We start from the raw sequence: 20,154 nt of genomic DNA on the forward strand, positions 1-20,154 counted from the left end.
CCTTATGCGGCTTGCCTGCGGACAGTCCGCGGACCCTCCGCGGCGCCGGCAGAGCGCCCCTGCGGCTTGCCGCCCCAAGCACGCGCTTGGCGTGTTGGGGCCTGGAGCCACCCCTAATAGCCATGCCAGCGTCCGAACACTAGCAACAAAATAAAAGGTATAAGTAAGTTTGTTTGGTATCAAATATTTCATCATAATGAATTTACAGGTCTAATTCTTTAGCAATATATCATTCAGTCTTTGGCAGTCAAGAGAATTGCCAGTTGTGTTGTAATAAAGTTTAAGAAAAAATATTTTTCAAAATGTTAAGGATTTCCATCCGTTACACTAACATTGCTTGCAGATATTCTTGAGTTCTCAGCAAACTTTGGAAATCCTTCCCCACAGAGAACTTCTATATGTGTTTGGTTTTAAAAGGAAAATATGGGTGATTTATTGTATCTAGAGATCTCAAGCCTGGGGAGAAATGATCACTCTCTTTTCTTAGCTTCCCACCACCTTCTTCCAAAATCCAAATCTGGCTAACTATAAGATTTGTTCCAGTGCTTCAGACGGCAACTTTCTGTTCTATTTGTTATTCTTCCTTCCTACTGCATCTTTTCTTTCCTCTCTTTCAGTGTTGGTGTTTTCCCTGTGTTTTTTTCTTCTTTTAAAATACTTCAGAGTATATTTTTCTCTAATACAATTTCTCTCTTTTCAAGCTCTCCCTATCAGGCATTACGTTTAGTGTTTAGAGTGTGTGTGTCTCTCTCTGTCTTTGGCTCAGTCTCTCCCTCCCACTCACTCTCTCTCTCCCTCCCTCCCCTGGTTCCTCCTCCTTTTTCATTTCCCCCTTGACCCTCTTTGGTTGGGGTCCACAGCACAAGCCCTGCTCACCCTAAAAGTGGGTTATGAGTGCATTTTGAAGGGTCAGGAGCTGAGAGAATAAGTTAGTGTCACTCTCCATGGATCTGATGCAAAGCCTGTTGAAGTCAATGGGAGTCTTTCCATTGAGCTGAATGGACTTTGGATCAGCCCCAAATGTGTTTAGTTTGACAGACTTGACTAGACCTTTTAACTTTTCAGAATCACCACTATAGAGTCTTACCTTGCAGGCCACCAGCTTTTTAGGGTATCTCTCTATATTTTTAATCTATATAATATGTGAAGGCATCATGCTGATAAAGGGCTTGATCTTCCAAGATGGTGAGCTCTCTGGCCCAGATCTAGCAAAGCTCCTATGTCTGCCCTTAATGTTAACCATGTGAGTGTCTGCATGCCTGTATCGTAGCTTGAAACGGCACGGCTTCCAATTCCGAGTTTATGTTGGGTAGAGACTTCATCTCATGCTGAATTACTTGGAAGCTTTGTGATGCAGAAAGTTATGAGCATGTAGCTCATTTACTCTTGTTTCCTAAGTCAGAAATTGAACCTAGATCTCCTGATGTACAAAGTTAGTGAGGAGTGATGGATTGTCTAGTAACTAAACATAATGAGAATTTAACTGCCTAAAGTGTACGTATTAGTAATTAACTGCCTATTTTACTGGTATAGAATGAGATTATATTACAGCCTTCTCTGAATTATTTATTTATCATTCTTTAAAAAAATTACTTTAGAAAACTCCCACCATTATGCTTGTTTCATAAGAATCCGAATTATGAACAACATTAGCCATCTCTCTGAATTCCATCAGTTTGTGACAAAAATACATCTTAATGTTATTTAAATGCAGGTTTTTTTATATTTCATTAGCGATGGTATGTCTGAAAGGCTACAGAATCCCAATATGAGGATAATGGGTAAAATATTCAAAAGTGCTTGACTCTCGATGAGTTTTAGGCTCCTATGCACATAAGCCACTTTTGAAAATGTGATTTAGGCTCTTAAGTCACTTAGGAACTTTTGAAAATTTTACCAATGGCATTGTGCCTCAAGGGTCAAACCTAAATGACTTGTCTTTGAAGTGTGGAATATCTAAGGCTGTCTCTTAAAATATGATGAGATTCCTGCATATTTTTGTGTTTGGTACCAGGTACCTCAAGATGAATGGGGAGGGTACCCTGTTGGCGGTAAAGACGAGGAGATCCCCTGCAGGAGAATGAGAAGTGGGAGTTATATTAAAGCCATGGGAGATGAGGAAAGCGGAGATTCTGACACTAGCCCTAAAACATCACCAAAGGTAGCGGTTCGACCAGAGTCATTATTAAAATCCATTGGACAGAGACCACTCGGAGATCACCAAAAGTAAGCTTCACCAAACTTTGTTGCATATCTTACTGAAAACCATAATGACTCAGGTCATTTTTTAATGATGTTTTGATGTGGTTACAACAAACGGATTTCATGAAATATATATATATATAAAAATACACACAGCAAAAACTACATTTGTATCATCTGTGACTTTTAGTTATCAACATGATGCTTTCCATATAGCAACTTTCCCATGTATTAAGTATATTGTATCACACTCATTTAAAAAACAGTATAACATGTTTTTCTGAGCATCCATAATGTGTGGTCTATCAAATAAGTAATGTACATATTATATTTGTCTAGATATGTATTTACATAATGGAGCCAGACTTGTGCTTCTAGTAGGTTTTTATTTGTCTTTTTTTTTAAATGTACCATTACAAGACTACACATTTAAGTATTTTGAGAGGTAAATGTTCAAAGTGGTAGCATAGCTCCAACTCTGCAACTTCCATTAATGAGAATGGGTGTTCCACATAGCTTCAGAATTCTGTGAGAAATGCACCAAGCGAAGAAATTAAGACTGAAATTGACTGATAATTTCACCTTTATCCACCAGCTGCCTGTAGATGTTACCATATTTGCAGTACCTTAGTGATGCACACTTTTATAATAATAATAGTAATAATAAAAAACTTCAACCAAAGTATAATCTGTTTGGCTTTGTTAAATAAAATAATTTAGTTAGCAGATTAGAGGAAAAATAATGTTCACAATACCAACAATAACTAGTGTCATGAAAGCAACATGGAATCTAAAATCTTGCTTCAGAAGACAGTTCTAAGAGTGTAGTGCTCTATTTATTTATGCAACGTAAAGGACATTCTGTTCTCCTAGAAATAAAAAATTACACATGTTTAAATAAGATATATGTTATAAAGGGGAGCTTTTTATCATCCACTGTATTCATAATGCAGGAGTTTATCAATAGGTCATTGTGAAAACAGTCTATCGATTTTGCCATGTTTTGCAAATATACTGTACAAAACAAAAATATTAAAAACACAGAACAGTACTAATGCAGTATACTAGAAATGACAGAAATCAGTGGCAGATTTGCTGTTGATTTCAACTGGAGCAGGAGCAGGTTCATTTTAGCATTGTAGAAAACGATTAAAGGCTTATTTGGGGCTTTTCCACAAGCCCTGAGCCAAGGGCAGCACATACGTGAACTGTTCCAGGACCAGACCATGAACAAGATTGTGACTGAGAGCCACTTTCTAATTCCTGGTCATCAACTTGCCCAGTACCAGATACAGGTTATGTCCCCTGGTGCACCAGCTCAGCTGCATTGATTGGCTTGTCCACCGTGATCAGGTAGCTTGTACAGAGAGAAGTAAGTAGGTACTTATACTCCTTAGTCTGTTGTTCGGGTACATGAAATGATTCAGAATTGAGCTCTACAAGAGCACTAATGTCTTTGACTCAAAAAAGCAAAACAAAAAACAAAAAAACTGCACTGACATTTTAAGTGTAGACAAGCCCTAAGGCAGAGGTTTTTTAAAAAATATTTAGGTGGCTAAAGAGGCAGGTAGGCTCCTCTAGTGGGTTTTGCAAAAGCTAGCATACCTTTAAATCCCTTTAAAAATCTGTCCCTTAGTCTCTCACCTGATAGATGCATTTTTACCTTTTCTTTGAATAGTATTGTGATACACAAAGCAAACACTAGAATAGTGCAAATTCTACTGCTATAACATTGTGTGAAAGACTTACCAGTGTAATTTACTGCATTTAAGTAAAATATAATATAATAAAGCCTTCTTTGTTGGAGGCAGAAGCGGATTCAAATATCTGTCCTATTTCATGTTTGTTCCTTTTTGGAATAGTGCCAGTGCTCATATTTGTCATGGAAATTGTCTCAACTTCCTTTTGTCAGGAGTGGAAAAATTCAACATATTTTGCTTTGTGGTTAGGTTTGCAAGGGGGCTGCCTGATATATAATCTGGGATTGTACATCAAAATATGGATTTTAGGAAGTAAAACACCAACTTTTTCAATTCAATCCACTGTTTGCTAGTAGAAAAGCATTTAACCTCAAGTTATAGATTTTCTGATCTTATTGGCAACAATCATGCAGATGAATAATCATGTGGTGCTAGAGTTTTCCATTATGCTTTTGAAGCAACTCAAGAGAAACTTACCTTTGCAAACATGAAGAGTGAAGTGAAAATGAGCTAGGTCAGATAACAATTAAAATGACAGTGTGTTGTGTATATTTTGCCTACTTCTTCTCTAAGTAACAGACTTTACTATAGCAATAGATCCTCCATATACTCTACATATATATAGTATGTGTTGTGATATTTCATTTATGACAGGTATTTAGGACAATTTATTTATTTGACTAACAACAAGAAATAACATTAAATAAGCACAGTATTGATTCTGCTATAATCTAGCCTGGCTGAATTCAGTATTCTGTATTCAGGAGAGACTCTCCTGTCTATATGTGTGAGTGAGTCCGTTGGAGTGAACTGGAAGTATAACATTGCATGGTGTCACTTTAAACATTTGAACTTCCTGCTGAAGCTTAACCCTTTATAGCCCAAGTATAACATAAGAATATAAGAACAAAAAAGAAATATAGGATTTGTTGTACTGGATCTGTTCTGCAACCATCTGCCTCTGACAGTGTCCAACACCCCAGGCTCCCAGGGTGGTGGCAGTTATGGTGAGCGTGGCTATAACATCTTTCTGATGAAATACTGCTTGGTAGGCACGCAGACAGGAAGCTTGCCTTTGTGTGGTCTTGTGAAGGATCATGCAGGGGCCAAATTTAATCCTGCTTCCATGCTATATTAATTAATATACTATTTCACTATCACCCTTTGCTGCATGTAGCTGATCCATCCCTGTTTAAATTATTAAGTTTAAAACTTATTTTTTTAAATATTTTCTGAATTTATTTTAGACATGGCTTCTGTAGAGGGTGGTGCTGAGGGAATAATTTCAGTTGACGAGATGGGAAGAATAATTAGCGGCAGAAAAATTATGTTAATCTTGTATTTGCTCTTTTTATTAATTGTTACTTTTATTCATCCTCCTGACAGTAGAAGTCCAGCTGCACACTTCATTAGCAGCTTTCCAAGATTCTGCAGCCAGCTAGGAGTCTCGGACAGTACGTCTATACAGGGACAAAAATCCCACAGCTCCCGCGGGTCAGCTAACTGAGGCTCCGGGGCTGAAACATTGCTGTGTAGATATTCAGGCTCAGGCTAGGGTTGCAGGGTCCCAGAGCTTGGTCTCCAGCCCAAGCCTGAACATCTACAAAGCAATTTTTAGCTCTGCAGCCCGAGACCCATTAGCCTAAGTCAGCTGACTCGGGCCAGCCGCAGCCATGCAGCGAGTGTTTTATCCCCAGGTAGACCTACCCAAAAGGATGAAAGCGGAGATTTACCAAGAACAGTTTGATGGCTTGTTACAAAGCCTTATCACACAAACAGGGCAATTACCAGGCCAATGGCATAGCTACTTTCTCTGCTGTCACTCAGGAGATCTGGGTTAGACTGCTCCCTGGGTTGGGAGAGAACCCAGGGGCCAAAGGCTTAGCCCCTGGGAAAAGAGATGTTTTGCAGTGCTGAAGAACAAGCCATCTGGCTAATGGCTGGATGTTGAAACTGGACAAATTCAGACTGGAAATAAGGTGTGATTTTTTTTAAGTGAGAATAATGAGCCCTTGAAACAATTTACAAGGGTTGTGGTGGATTCTCATCACTGTCAATTTTCAAATCAAGATTGGATGTTTGTCTGAAAGATCTACTCTACGCATTATTTTGGGGAAGTTACATGGTCTGTGCTATACAGGAGGTCAGACTAGATGATCACAATGATCCATTCTGGCCCTGGAATCCATGAGCCTGTGAAGTAAGAAGTATCTTTTATGCCAGTGATATTCAATTAGATCTACCCATGGACCAATTTGAGAATTTTATGACAAGAGGTAGGCCATTTTGCAGGCCATTTTTGCAAAAGGCTGGCAAAATAAAAAATAAAAACTTCAGCTGCCAATACATAAAGACCTTAATTGCAACATAAGTATTACCGTTTTATCTTCCAACAAAGTTGGTGATCTTCCAACAAACATTGATGATCTCTGGCAAGTTTTGTGAAGAGCGATTTGTAGGAGGTCAGGGCAAGGTGCATGCATTGGTGAAGATGCTCATCTGTCAAATGATTGTGGTGGTGGTTTTTTTATAATGTTCATGGTAGAAAATCCAGATTCACAGAGGAACGTTGATCTGAACATCATTAAAAGATAGATAGCTAGATTCTGGCTGTTCTGAAACTGGTCAGCCTATTGAGTCCAGAAATCACAAAGTCCCACTTCTTTGAATTTTGTTTTAAAGGCATCTGAGCTCTGGAGCTTTACAATTTCTAATTGAAAGACACCTTCATCAATTGAATCAAGAATGTTCTTTGCATTAGAAGGGCAAGGTCCATCATCAGAGCCATCATCATGAATAAATAAAAGCAAATCCTTGGGCATTTTAAAATTCTCAGATCACATTTTAAAATTTTCAGTCAGATTGTTTAGGATTTCTTGCATTGTTTTTGTCGTCAGTTGTTTGCTTCATGTGTTTGTTCTCTGTGTGCTGCACTGGCTCTGGCCAGATAATCTGTACAGTGGGCGCCGATTGAACTGCCCAAGACAACCACAGATTCTGTTCAGTAGCGAAGACACTCAGCCAGGTTTATTGTCAATAAAGCATGTTCCTAACTTCCTGGATCAATTACAATTACAATGTACAATTACATTGTAATGGGCATACATGTGCTACAATTACACTAGTGGTACTTTCCATTCCCCTTGCGGCTGGACAAAGACACACCTTCTGAAACCCCTTTTTTGTATATTGTTACAAGCAAGTTACTTGTTGCCCCTCTGACATGGTTAGTTACCACTCTGTGTTGTACATGTGGGTTTGATGAAAACATCTCTATCCATCAGCTGTTATCCTGATCTTATCTTCAGGAAGAGTCAATGTGTCTCTGTTATCTTCGGGGAGTGTGTTTATACCATACTTAGTATCAGGGTGTTCTGGTACCACCCTTTTGGAATGTGTTTACGTAAGTATCCTGTGCCTAGCACTTCTTAGGAACATTTGCGTTTTTGAAATACCCGCCCTGTCCTTGCCAGCTTCTGGGAACCTGCAAGTAGGCATGTTTTGTAACAGGACCTGACTTCTGCTCATAGCCTGATTTTGCTTTATATCAGCAGCGCCTGACTACTTTAGTTCAGGCCTTAGGCCTCATACCAGGCCTCATGTGTCTAGCGCTCTTGTTCTACTAGAGTTTTCATCTAAATTTCATCTGTAGAAACAACACAACATGTGGGAAAGTGCAACATCTTTCCTGTTAAGCTTGGCTGAAAGATTTCAAGATTCCTCTGAGAGGCACGCACTTTTTCAAACAGATCCCCAGCACTGCTTGCACAGCCTTGGAGCTGCAAGTTGAGGGAATTGAAGTGACCAGTAATATCACATAGAAAAGCTACCTGTGACATAGAGGGGACGTCATTCATACTTTCCAAGAATTTGCAAGCCATGTTGGTCTTGTGGTTTGAAAGAAATTCTATTCTTTCTTTTTGAAGTTCACAAAACCTTTGTAACATGCATCCCCCACTGTTAACCAGCTAACATTGTTGTGCTGTTACAGGTCACTGTATTCACCTGAAACGTCATGTAAAAGAGCTTTAAAAAGATGATGTTGCAAGCTAGAAGTTGAGCATATGTAGTTCACCAATCTCATTACAATACCCATTGGTTTTTTTCAAGTCCCCAGACAACTTACCGCCCAGGACAGTCTAGTGAATGATGGGTGTATTGCTGCCAAATGTGAAGCAAAGCCCTTCTCTTTCCCTGTCCTGGAGGGACCTCCATGTGTTACAAGCAAGTTTACTTTCTGCAGATCTAAAATGTTTTTCTCAAAAATGCCTTTTACCTTTTCAAAAATGATCTCTTCTGTTGTGTAGGTTTCTAACGGTATTAAGCACAAAACTTGTTCCTTGAGAATTTTACCATCATAAAATGTAACAAACAGTGATAGCTGGGCAGTGTCACTTCAATAGCTTCATTCGTCCACTGCAAAAGACATGTATTTGGCGGTTTTTTTAATCAGAAAGAAGGGCTGACAAATAATCCTCATAAATTACCTCCAGTCTTCACACTGCCATGGGATCAGAGAAGGATCTTGCTTCACATGGTTCACAATGTCATCTTTTTTTTTGTCTCCGGGAAAAAGCTCCTCTAGCATTTCCAACATGCACTCCTCCACAGACTTGGCATACAGGAAAGGCTTTTTCTTTTTAGCTAGTACCAACATTATCCGAAGAGAAGCAACTGCAAAGGCGATGCATGGGAGAGGCCTTCCCCCCAGATTTGCTGCTTGGCTTGTATTGAGCATGGTCACACAGACTGATCTCAGTAACACTGCTGAAGCTGACTACCCTCACTTTGCTTCCCCACTATCAGTAGGCATGGGATGTCTCTGAGCAGCTGTTGCTTTTTCCTGCACAGTCACTGATGTTGTGAGAATGACATTTGAAGTGTGATATGAAGACTTCAGATTTTCAGTTTTGTCACATCTTGCAAACACTGCCAGGAGGATAGGCCGTGTTGAAGTTACTGTGCTTTGACTCAAAGTGGCGCCTCATGCTGACCACCTTATAGATGGATACAGAGGTTTGGCATATTAAATACAAAGGTTTTGTGTTTAAATGAGGTGGCATAATAAAAAGAAAATCCACTGTCCCGTTTGGGTTAAAAGCTCGGTTTTTGCTGTCGACTTTATGATGTTTACTCCCACTCACATTCATTTTTGGATCCATTTCCATCACTAGTGAAAAATGTGTGGCTTCCTAGCTCAATCATAGCCGATGCAATCTTGAGAACTTAAGATCCAGTAAGCGATGCTTAATTTGTTCCAGGGCTGAGCCCCGGCACCTCTAAGATTGGCAATTCATAACCCCGGCACCCGGCCATTCTCTGGACACCCAGCCAGTGCTTCGTTTGCGCCGGGGCTTGCCAGGGCTGAGCCCGGCACTTCTTTCATTACAAATTAAGCTAGTAAGTTACTTACTAAGGAAGTCATAGGTAAATGATAGACCGAGCATCACTGTTTGTGAATTTAATTATAAATATTTTTAAGGAGAGCTGGTGGGCCACACAAGACGTCTTAGCAGGTCACATTTTGCCCATGGGCCACCTGTTGAAAATCACTATTTTATGGGGTCAGAAGGAAGTCCCATCCATTCTTCCTTGCAGAAAGAATAGTGGTTGCTCTTGAACAATGCAAGATACCTTGTTCCTGTTGCTGAGTATGTTGCCCTTCACCAGCATTCACTCCAGAACCAGGAAGTAATCTAACCCAAATCTCCTGAACGGTAGAGAACACTGCCACTATGTTCTTGGCTTGAAATCCAAGGCACCAGATTAGGATGGGAATGTCAGTGGGTGAGATGGGTAGATCTTCAGGCTCTGACAAGAGTGTGTGAAGACTTCCCAGGAATAAAACAGCATTGTTTCACAAACTGTAATTCATCCCAGTGATGTACAGAAACAATCATTTACAAGGGCAAGTATCACAACCATGAATTTACAACTTCTGATGACAAAGCTTTTTTCCCCAAACAAAGTTGCCTGTTAACTTCTGCTCTCAACTTGTATCTTACTTTTACTTTTCTTTTAATTTAAAAGGCTGAGTCAGGAGGTGTTTTTGTTTTTTTCTTATTTAATCTCCTACAATAAAAAGTTAGTGTGTATAAATGCTCTCTGCCGGAGGCAAGAATTTGAAAAATAAGATGTTTTTAGTTAGAGAAGCAGAAAAAAATGCATAAATTAAATTCTGGTTTTCCTGATGTGACTTTTATTTCATTTTTTTAAGTTACATGAAGTCATCTTGTGAGGGCCCTATTCAGTAAAGCACTCTGTGCTCAAATCCTATCGACTATAATGGAATTTAAGCACATGCTTAAGTGTCTTGCTCAATACAGATGGACTTTAGCCTATGCTTAAGTGTTTTGCTGAATCAGGGCCTGTTACAAAAATATAGATATGTACATAATGGAAAAATAAATCAAATAAAAGCAGAAGAATATGAGAAGCAGCCCCTCAGAGAAAATAGGTAAAGTTTTCAAAAGTACCTAAGTGACTTAGAAGCCTAAGTTTAATTGAAAGTAAGTGGGACTTAGGTGCATAAGTCATTTAGAGACTTTTGACAATTTTATCCTAAATCTATGACCACCGGACCAGGGGGATGAGGTGGACGAGGCTTTCTTCCAGCAACTAAGAGAAGTTGCTAGATCACAGGCCCTGGTTCTCATGGGTGACTTTAATCACCCTGATATCTGCTGGGAGAGCAATACAGCAGTGCACAGGCAATCCAGGAAGTTTCTGGAAAGTGTAGGGGACAATTTCCTGGTGCAAGTGCTGGAGGAACTAACTAGGGGAAAAGCTCTTCTTGACCTGCTGCTCACAAACAGGGAAGAAATAGTAGAGAAAGCAATAGTGGATGGGAACCTGGGAGGCAGTGACCATGAGATGGTCGAGTTCAGGATCCTGACACAAGGAAGAAAGGAGAGCAGTAGAACAGAGACCCTGGACTTCAGAAAAGCAGACTTCGACTCCCTCAGGGAACTGATGGGCAAGGTCCCCTGGGAGAATAACATGACGGGGAAAGGAGTCGAGGAAAGCTGGCTGTATTTTAAAGAAACCTTATTGAGGTTGCAGGAACAAACCATCCCGATGTGTAGGAAGAAAAGTAAATATGGCAGGCGACCAGCTTGGCTCAACAGTGAAATCCTTGCTCGTCTTAAACACAAAAAAAAGCTTATAAGAAGTGGAAGATTGGACAAATAACCAGGGAGGAGTATAAAAGTATTGCTCAGGCATGCAGGAGTGAAATTAGGAAGGCCAAATCACACTTGGAGTTGCAGCTAGCCGGAGATGTTAGGAGTAACAAGAAGGGTTTCTTCAGGTATGTTAGCAACAAGAAGAAAGTCAAGGAAAATGTGGGCCCCTTGCTGAATGAGGGAGGGATGGAACCTAGTGACAGAGGATGTGGAGAAAGCTAGTGTACTCAATGCTTTTTTTGCTTCTGTCTTCACAGACAAGGTCAGCTCCCAGACAGCTGCACTCTGCAGCACGGTATGTGGAGGAGGTGACCAGCTCTCTGTGGGGAAAGAAGTAGTTCGGGACTATTTAGAAAAGCTGGATGAGCACAAGTCCATGGGGCCGGATGCGCTGCATCCGAGGGTGCTAAAGGAGTTGGCCAATGAGATTGCAGAGCCATTGGCCATTATCTTTGAAAACTCATGGTGATCGGGGGAGGTCCCGGATGACTGGAAAAAGGCTAATGTAGTGCCCATATTTAAAAAAGGGAAGAAGGAAGATCCAGGGAACTACAGGCCAGTCAGTCTCACCTCAGTCCCTGGAAAAATCATGGAACAGGTCCTCAAGGAATCAATTCTGAACCACTTAAAGGAGGGGAAAGTGATCAGGAACAGTCAGCATGGATTCACCAAGGGCAAGTCATGCCTGACTAATCTAATTGCCTTCTATGATGAGATAACCGGCTCTGTGGATGAGGGGAAAGCAGTGGATGTGCTATTTCTGGACTTTAGCAAAGCTTTTGATACAGTCTCCCACAGTATTCTTGCCAGCAAGTTAAATAAGTATGGGCTGGATGAATGGACGGTAAGGTGGATAGAAAACTGGCTAGATGGTCGGGCTCAACAGGTAGTGATCAATGGTTCCATGTCTAGTTGGCAGCCGGTATCAAGTGGAGTGCCCCAAGGGTCGGTGCTGGGGCCGGTTTTATTCAATATCTTCATTAACGATCTGGAGGATGGTGTGGACTGCACCCTTAGCAAGTTTGCAGATGACACTAAACTGGGAGGAGTGGTTGATACGCTGGAGGGTAGGGATAGGATACAGAGGGACCTAGACAAATTAGAGGATTGGGCCAAAAGAAATATGATGAGGTTCAACAAGGACAAGTGCAGAGTCCTGCACTTAGGACGGAAGAATCCCATGCACTGCTACAGACTAGGGACCGAATAGCTGGGCAGCAGTTCTGCAGAATAGGACCTAGGGGTTACGGTGGACGAAAAAGCTGAATATGAGTCAACAGTGTGCCCTTGTTGCCAAGAAGGCTAATGGCATTTTGGGTTGTATAAGTAGGGGCATTTCCAGCAGATCGAGGGATGTGATCATTCCCCTCTACTCAGCACTGGTGAGGCCTCATTTGGAGTACTGTGTCCAGTTTTGGGCTCCACACTACAAGAAGGATGTGGATAAACTGGAGAGAGTCCAGCGGAGGGCAACAAAAATGATTAGGGGGCTGGAGCACATGACTTATGAGGAGAGGCTGAGGGAACTGGGATTGTTTAGTCTGCAGAAGAGAAGAATGAGGGGGGATTTGATAGCTGCTTTCAACTACCTGAAAGGGGGTTCCAAAGAGGATGGATCTAGACTGTTCTCAGTGGTAGAAGATGACAGAACAAGGAGTAATGGTCTCAAGTTGCAGAGGGGGAGGTTTAGGTTGGATATTAGGAAAAACTTTTTCACTAGTAGGGTGGTGAAGAACTGGAATGGGTTACCTAGGGAGGTGGTGGAATCTCCTTCCTTAGAGGTTTTTAAGGTCAGGCTTGACAAAGCCCTGGCTGGGATGATTTAGTTGGGTTTGGTCCCGCTTTGAGCAGGGGGTTGGACTAGATGACCCCCTGAGGTCCCTTCCAACCCTGAGATTCTATGATTCTATGATTCTATGTAGGCCACCGTTTTGGGAAGCAAATCATGAAGTGAGGGTAATGATTAGAAAATTGCTACAATGAAAATATTCTTCATACTGAATTATGATATAAATCACAGTGTTGGTAGTGCTACTGTCTAAATACATTAATCACAGCTAAACAGGACCAACTTTTAAAAAATAATTTTCAAAATTTTACATCATAAACCATTCACCATAACAATCAGCCATTAAATCATTTTAAGTGTTGTTCCTTTGAAGATAACATTATAGAATTAAGAAGGCATTTAATTCCTCTGACACAAAAAAGAGGACCTCTGTTTTCTGCCAATAATTAATAGAAATTTCACAGGGAAAGAAACAACATCCTATGCCCTGTTCCTAACACAGTCTCATTTTAATAAATCCAATGTGCAATATCTAAGATGAGTTTGTCAAAAAAGGGAAATAGATGGCTACTTTCCTACACAGAAAACCTTTTTAATTTCATTTGGCCCCAAACCTGATCTCCATCATAGTCAGACCAAAAATAAACTATTACAGTTTGGCAAAGCTTAGAAAGTAAATTTTCCACTATAGAGAAATTAACTAGATTTATAGACACCTGCTGTATTTCAAGGAACCCAAAATAACTATTCCATCCTTAAGGGAAAGTCAAACTTAGTATCTACAGTCCTGGGTTTGTAATTGACTGAAGGTGAGCACATCCACTCTCTCATGCAGAGAGCCCCATTGACTTCAGCAGGGCTCCACAGTCACTGTGTGAATCTCAGCTTCTACAGAATGGCACTGTTCATTTGTAAGGTCCACGTTTATGAGCTATTTTGTGTAAATCCAAACATAGAATTAAGATACATCTGGGTAGAGAAATGAATATCCATTGAAATGCAAATCCCTCAATAAAATAGGTTATGACAACTGATGAAACACTGCTAATATTAATATACCTGCTTGTTAAGTGTCCAGCCTCAGGTCTTTAACAAATTTTATGTTACCTTTTAATCACAGAATAATGCTTCTCCATCTCACTTACTGACAGTTAAAGGTGGTTGTATTTTCTTTAACGTTACCATTCATTCTTAGATTTTGCACTAATATGGTGGTGATCCTGGACATTTTTTTAAAAAGTCAGAAATACAGTGTTGGAACTTTACAATTTCCTAAGTCCTACAGGGCATGTTTTGCCCTCAAAGTGAATTCCATTGAATGACATTGGGTTCCTGTAAATCAGACACACCCTTCATAAACTTGGTGGAATTATAAGAACTGCACGGTGAGATTTTGTGCTTTGCCTCTAAGCACAGAACTCACCGCCCTGGGGAGTTCACTAACGTGGTTTTAAGGTACTGTTTGCACCCTTCTAGTCCTGAGCTGCTCCAGAGACTGAACCAGCTCCCAGTGTAACTCCAGAGAGTTGTCCAAGGGCTTGTCTTCCCTACTGGGGTAAGTTGACCTAAATTACACTACTCCAGCTATGTGAAGAACGTAGTTGGAGTCGACATAGCTTGAGTCGACTTACCCCGGTGTCTTCCCTGTGCTGCGTCGATGGGAGACGCTCTCCAGTCGACTTCCCTTACTCTTCTTGGAGAGGTGGAGTACCGGGGTCGACCAGAGAGCGCTCTGCCGTCGATTTAGCAGGTCTTTACTAAACCCACTAAACTGACCCCTGCTGCATCGATTGCAGCGTCACTCTCCCTGTAGTGAAGACCAACCCTAAGTTAAAACAACCTGTTCCCAGTGAGCAACACTGCCTAAAATCTGCTAAAGCCTAGAATTGGACAGTATCAACATGAATAATGTTTGTGTCCATTGTATCTGTTTAACAGCCACATAAAAAGCAAAAGAAGGCAGATTTCTGAAAATAAAAGTGCTTGCTGTTAACTCAACAGGAGACCCTTTTGTGATGATAGTCTGAAGAGATACAGCCATTTATAAATCATATGAAGTTAGCACCTCACTTGCCTCAGAAATGCCTACTTTAAAAATAATGATTAAAATTATTGATTTCAAATTAGCTTTGCAATAAAAATAGCAATAGACCATAGCAGGCACAAAGGTTCAAACTATTTGTTATCTTCTCCGGCAGCTGAGAAAACCATCAGTTACTTTTGTAAATTCTGCTGTAAAGTACAAAGCTAGATGTGTAATGCTGGAGGAAATGGATCCCTGGACACAGCATGATATTTGATCATCCATGATATTAGCTTATCTTGCCTAACTGCAGATGTTATTAGCAATTCCAGTCTTTTAAAATTCAGCCACACTAGTTTTTATGTTTTCTCCTTGGTTCAATGAATTCCACAGGTTGACTAGATATTATGCTACCTTAAAAAAACTAAAACAAAAAATCCTTCCTTTCTTTGGTTCTAAACCTACAGTACTACCCTTTAATTTCATTTGGAGTCTCATTATTCTTCTTCTAAAATTGGGTAGGAGGAAAAGATGGACAGATTACATTTCACTAAGTCTTTCATAATTTTCTCAAATCTCCTCTTTTTTCCTTTTTAGGATAAATAAAATTAGACCTGGTTCCTAAATACTACAGTAATTGGTACTCTTTAAATACTTAAGATAGGCTATGTCTACACTTGGAACTGGGGACCTGATTCCTAGCTCACATAGATGTACCCAACATCTCTGCTCAAGCTAGTGTGCTAGAAATAGCAATGTAGTCGAGATAGCACACGTGGCAGCTTGGCTTAGCCGCCTGAGTATGTACCCACCTAGACCCACCGAATACATACTCGGGTGGCTAGCCCAAGCCACCACCAGTGCTACCCCAGCTATGTTGTTATTTCTAGCGCACTAGCTAGTGCAAGTACATCTACAAAAGATGGAAATCACACCCTGAGCTCCAATCATAAATAGTAGTAGTATTTGAGACACTGCGTACTCTGTGTTGCATCCCATATACCACTGAGCGTTAAATGCACTGAAGATAGAGACTTGACTTTTTGATGGCAACTGCTGTATGTGATTGGTGTCTCTCTATATATTTGGTTCTCGATAACTAATATCGGGTCATAATGTGCATCATAGAGTGAACCATTTATCCTAAGGAATTAAATTGAGAGTATATTTTAGAAATAAGTCTTTTAATGCTAATCTGGTTTAAAAATTTATGATCTCTTTAGATCAGAAAAAGTTCAAAATATTAATTAAATGGGTGTCTAATTTATGTAATATTTCTTTTACTCTGCTATAGACCTTTGAATAAATTACTGCGCTCTGATAAATGAAAAATTACTTAACTACCAGGAAGTATCCAATCCCTCATCCATCAAAACTCAACTGCTTAGAGTGCTACAGTACTCTGTTTTTTTTCCCTTAGTAAATTATTGCTGTTTAAATTGTCAATTACGGTTTATGATAACAGTACTTCCTGAGAAACTGAGTATCTCCATAATTAATTACTAGATTGTTAGACCATTACATTGTGTGGCAAAGAAAGAAGACAGTTATTAACTGTTGCTGATAATTGATTTTTTGGCACTCTATAATACAACGTGTCTTATTTCTATTGTCACTTTTTTTCATGTTGCCTCTGTGACTCGACTCCTGGAAAAAACCAAATCTCAATGAAGAAGCCCAAAGTCTTGCTGTTTTTCAGATTGTTTCTGGTCTGAGAATCCAGGATTTGGTAACACCTGATAACAAGCAGAGGGTCCAAAATGTTTTTCACCCATTTTTGGAAAATAGCCTACATTAATAACACTAAACCGTTTTAAAGGAGCTGTGTTCAGAGAGCACAATGATGATGACACATTAAAAGGAAAGCATGGATAGTGCATGCAGTGTTGTTGTACCTGTGTTGGTCCCAGGATATTATAGACAAGATAGGTGAGGTAATAGCTATGATTCGACCAATTTTTGTAGGTGAAAGAGACAAGCTTTTGAGCTTATACTGGATCAGTTTTGTGTGGTTTCATTTTGTTTTAGCAATGTTAGCATAAGGTCCAACACAATTTCACTGTGATAACAAGGGTCCTAGTCTTGCAATGACATCAGCAACTTCTGGCAGCTGCTGAGTGCCCTTTAGTAAGACCTGCCCAGTGGTATATCTAGTACTGCATAGGGCAGGGCACAAGATCTGTCTCCGAAATAATGCCTTAAATAATACTGGTATCTCAGTGTTTAATTGGTATGTTTGTTTCTAACAGAAGAAAAAAGTTGCAAAACTTTTCTTTAAAAAATGACTGTCTAGTGTGTATAAGAAATAAGTATTTTATAGATTGAGGGTAACATTTTCAGAAGAGTTCAGTAATTTTGTGTACTGCTATTCCATAGTGCCCAACTTGAGACACCGGCTGCCTGATTTTCAGAGATGCTGTGAACTCACAGTTGTGACTGAAATCAAATTTCGTTCACAACTATTTATTCTTTCCTGTACATAGAGTAAAGGTCTTTTTCCTAGGTAACTACTTGCTCTTTATTCTAGGCTGATTTGCAGTCAGTTAACTTGAAGCATGAGAACTAGTGCAGACAAACCACAATAGTGCTAGGAAACTCAAATGGGGCTGGCAGTGGTGTTTTGGCCTCCATTCTCCCTCTGACATAAGTGCAGAGTGGGCACGGAATTTGGGTGTCAATTTGAGACACCTGACGTCGGGCATCCAAAATCAAGAAATCCAGAAACAGCAGCTGCTTTTGAAAATTTGTCTGTCGTATTTTAACCTTATGCCAAATGAACATTTGGCTCTGTGTGCCTTCATATTTGGATGCCCACTTTGAGGCAATTTACTCAACTAAAAATATCCAGCTCCATTTTGAAAGATCCAGGAGGTTTTAATAAAAACTTGATATTATCACTTTTCATCAGTAGATCTCTAAGGCCCTGATTCAACAAAGCACTCAAGCATGTGTTTAGCTTAAGTATGGGCGTTGTCCCAAATGTAAGTATGTGCTTAGGTGCTTACAAATAAGAACTATTATTCTTATTTTGTGTGTTTCAAGTTAGGTCCACAAAATCAGTGACCTCTTGTGACATACTTTGTGTTCTTTTTGCCTTGAAGCAAAGAATAAGTCTAAGTCCGTATATTCTTTTGAAATGTATATTTTTACTGTCAGAGATATTTATTTGGGGTGTCCTTGTTTTGCTTCTTTAGGGAAATCTCTGTGATGTCTTGTAGCTGAACATATATGTAGAAAATGTTATACTGTCATGTCCCAATGATGCAAAGTTGACACTGAAGAAGCTGCGTGGGAAGTATGTGGGAATTTTTTAAACATAAAGGGGAACAAGTTGCACAATTTTAGTCCATAAATAATTTTGGTCAATCTTATTCCATATGCCACTCAGCAGGAAAATTACATAAAAAGCTTATTAATTGAACCCCATAGCTGCCAATACATTTCCAGTGAGGACAAATTAGAAACCAAACTTTGATGCTTATTTCATTTTATTTTAAAAAATGATTTTTATTTTGATTTATTTTAACACTATTTTCAATAAGCTATGTAGACCATTCAGCAGCCTGCTGAGAAGCAGACACTGAGATCAGAAAAGTGTTTTTTCCTTGTCAAAAAGGCAATCTTTGACTTTAACCCACTGCCTTCAGGAAGTGGTGAGGAAGTACAGTGGTGCAAACACAGTATGTTGGGTGGTGGGGCAGACCGTGCCTCCAGCAGTGTTGAGTCCGAGCACAGAGCAGCTGCTGCTACATGCTATACATTTTAACAGAGTGCAGTATGTGCTGTCCCCATGCCATACCAACATAGGGGGAAAGGGAGGGATAGCTCAGTGATTTAAGTATTGGCCTGCTGAACCCAGGGTTGAGAATTCAATCTTTGAGGGGGCCATTTAGGGATCTGGGACAAAAATCTGTTTGGGGTTGGTCCTCCTTTGAGCAGGGGGTTGGACTAGATGACCTCCTGAGGTACCTTCCAACCCTGATATTCTATTAAAAGGACCATATTGCAGCCCATTTTAAGTTTCCTAACACCATTGGGGTTGTTGGTACTAGGGTTTTTTTTTAACCCTCAAATGAATTAATTGCCCATCAGTCTTGGGTAAAGAACAAACCTAGCATTCCATCTTTGTGTTCTTGTTTATACAGTACAGTTCAGCCTTGGTCCATGATTGGGGCTCCTAGATGCTGCTATAATACAAATAATAATAATAATAATAATAACTAATAATTAGTAATAAGATTCTGCTAACTTAGTACAAAGAACTTTACTTCGCCTGGGCAAAGAATAAACATTTGTAATTTGCAACAAATGTTTGTGGAGTGTTCACACTGGCACTTACCAATGCGCTAACTACCTCAAATTAATTGACAATTAACTCAAGATAAAAGGAAGTCGTGTTGACATATCTTGTTGGCATTAGAGTTCCCTGCTCCTAGTGTGCCTAGATTGTGCATGGTGCTTGAGCATGCTGTAAATGGGTTCAGAGGCTCACTGCTGTTTTTCCTGCACCCTGTGAATATGCACAGATCTAGGATGCAAGTGCAGGTTGCTTTATTGCCCGTGCTAGTGCATGAGATGTAAGGGAGAGGGAGCAATGAGCATCTTTGTCCCAGACACATGGAAGGAAAGACAAGATGTGAGGGATGTGGTTTAAGTGGCCAGCAAATGTATTAAATTATCTAGGAAGTATCTAGGAACTACAACTTGTACAGTGCAGGACATGATTCCTTTCTTAATCATTTCCAACTCGTGGAGGGCTGCAGTCAGACCCTAAGCCCTCCACAACTCATCCCAGCCCATTGCTGGGATCCCACGGGCCTTCTCCCATCTGAGAGTTAAGGGGCTGAGGAAAGGGTGTTATCCCCTTGCTGTACCATACATTGGGAACTCCAACCCCATTCCTCAGCTTCCTTAGGTGATGCTTTCCAGAAGTCCACTTCCAATGCCAGTCATCACAGAACCGGACCCACTACAGAACAAGTACCTGGACACCTGACACCTGTTAATTTGTGACAACTTGAACCTTAACCTCCTGACCTACCCACTGGGTCTGTGAGCTGCTGTGGGAAAGGCAAAAAACCCATCCTGATCAATCTGGCAGTGAGGGGAAAATTCCTTCCCGGTCCCATAAAAGACAGTTACAGCAATGGGCATAGCAGACCAGGCCTATATAGTAAAACTGCAAACATTGGCAAGGGGAGAATTGAGGGCAGCTGCTTTTAACTCAAGTTGACAAGTCTTCACTGCCTAAAAAGG

The 20,154-nt window shown here is 40.3% G+C and overlaps 1 protein-coding gene across 1 annotated transcript in view; it reads left to right on the forward strand.

Moving 5' to 3' along the window:
• Nucleotides 1-20,154, forward strand: part of DLGAP2 (DLG associated protein 2) — a 108,065-nt gene that overhangs the window by 14,395 nt on the left and 73,516 nt on the right. Inside the window, exon 2 of the mRNA XM_045008711.1 lies at nt 2,015-2,226. Within this exon, the coding sequence (XP_044864646.1) occupies nt 2,015-2,226 (212 nt within the window). The remainder of the gene's footprint in view (nt 1-2,014; nt 2,227-20,154) is intronic.

The sequence above is a fragment of the Mauremys mutica genome, chromosome 3 (assembly GCF_020497125.1).
Source record: "Mauremys mutica isolate MM-2020 ecotype Southern chromosome 3, ASM2049712v1, whole genome shotgun sequence".
Classification (NCBI taxonomy): domain Eukaryota; kingdom Metazoa; phylum Chordata; order Testudines; family Geoemydidae; genus Mauremys; species Mauremys mutica.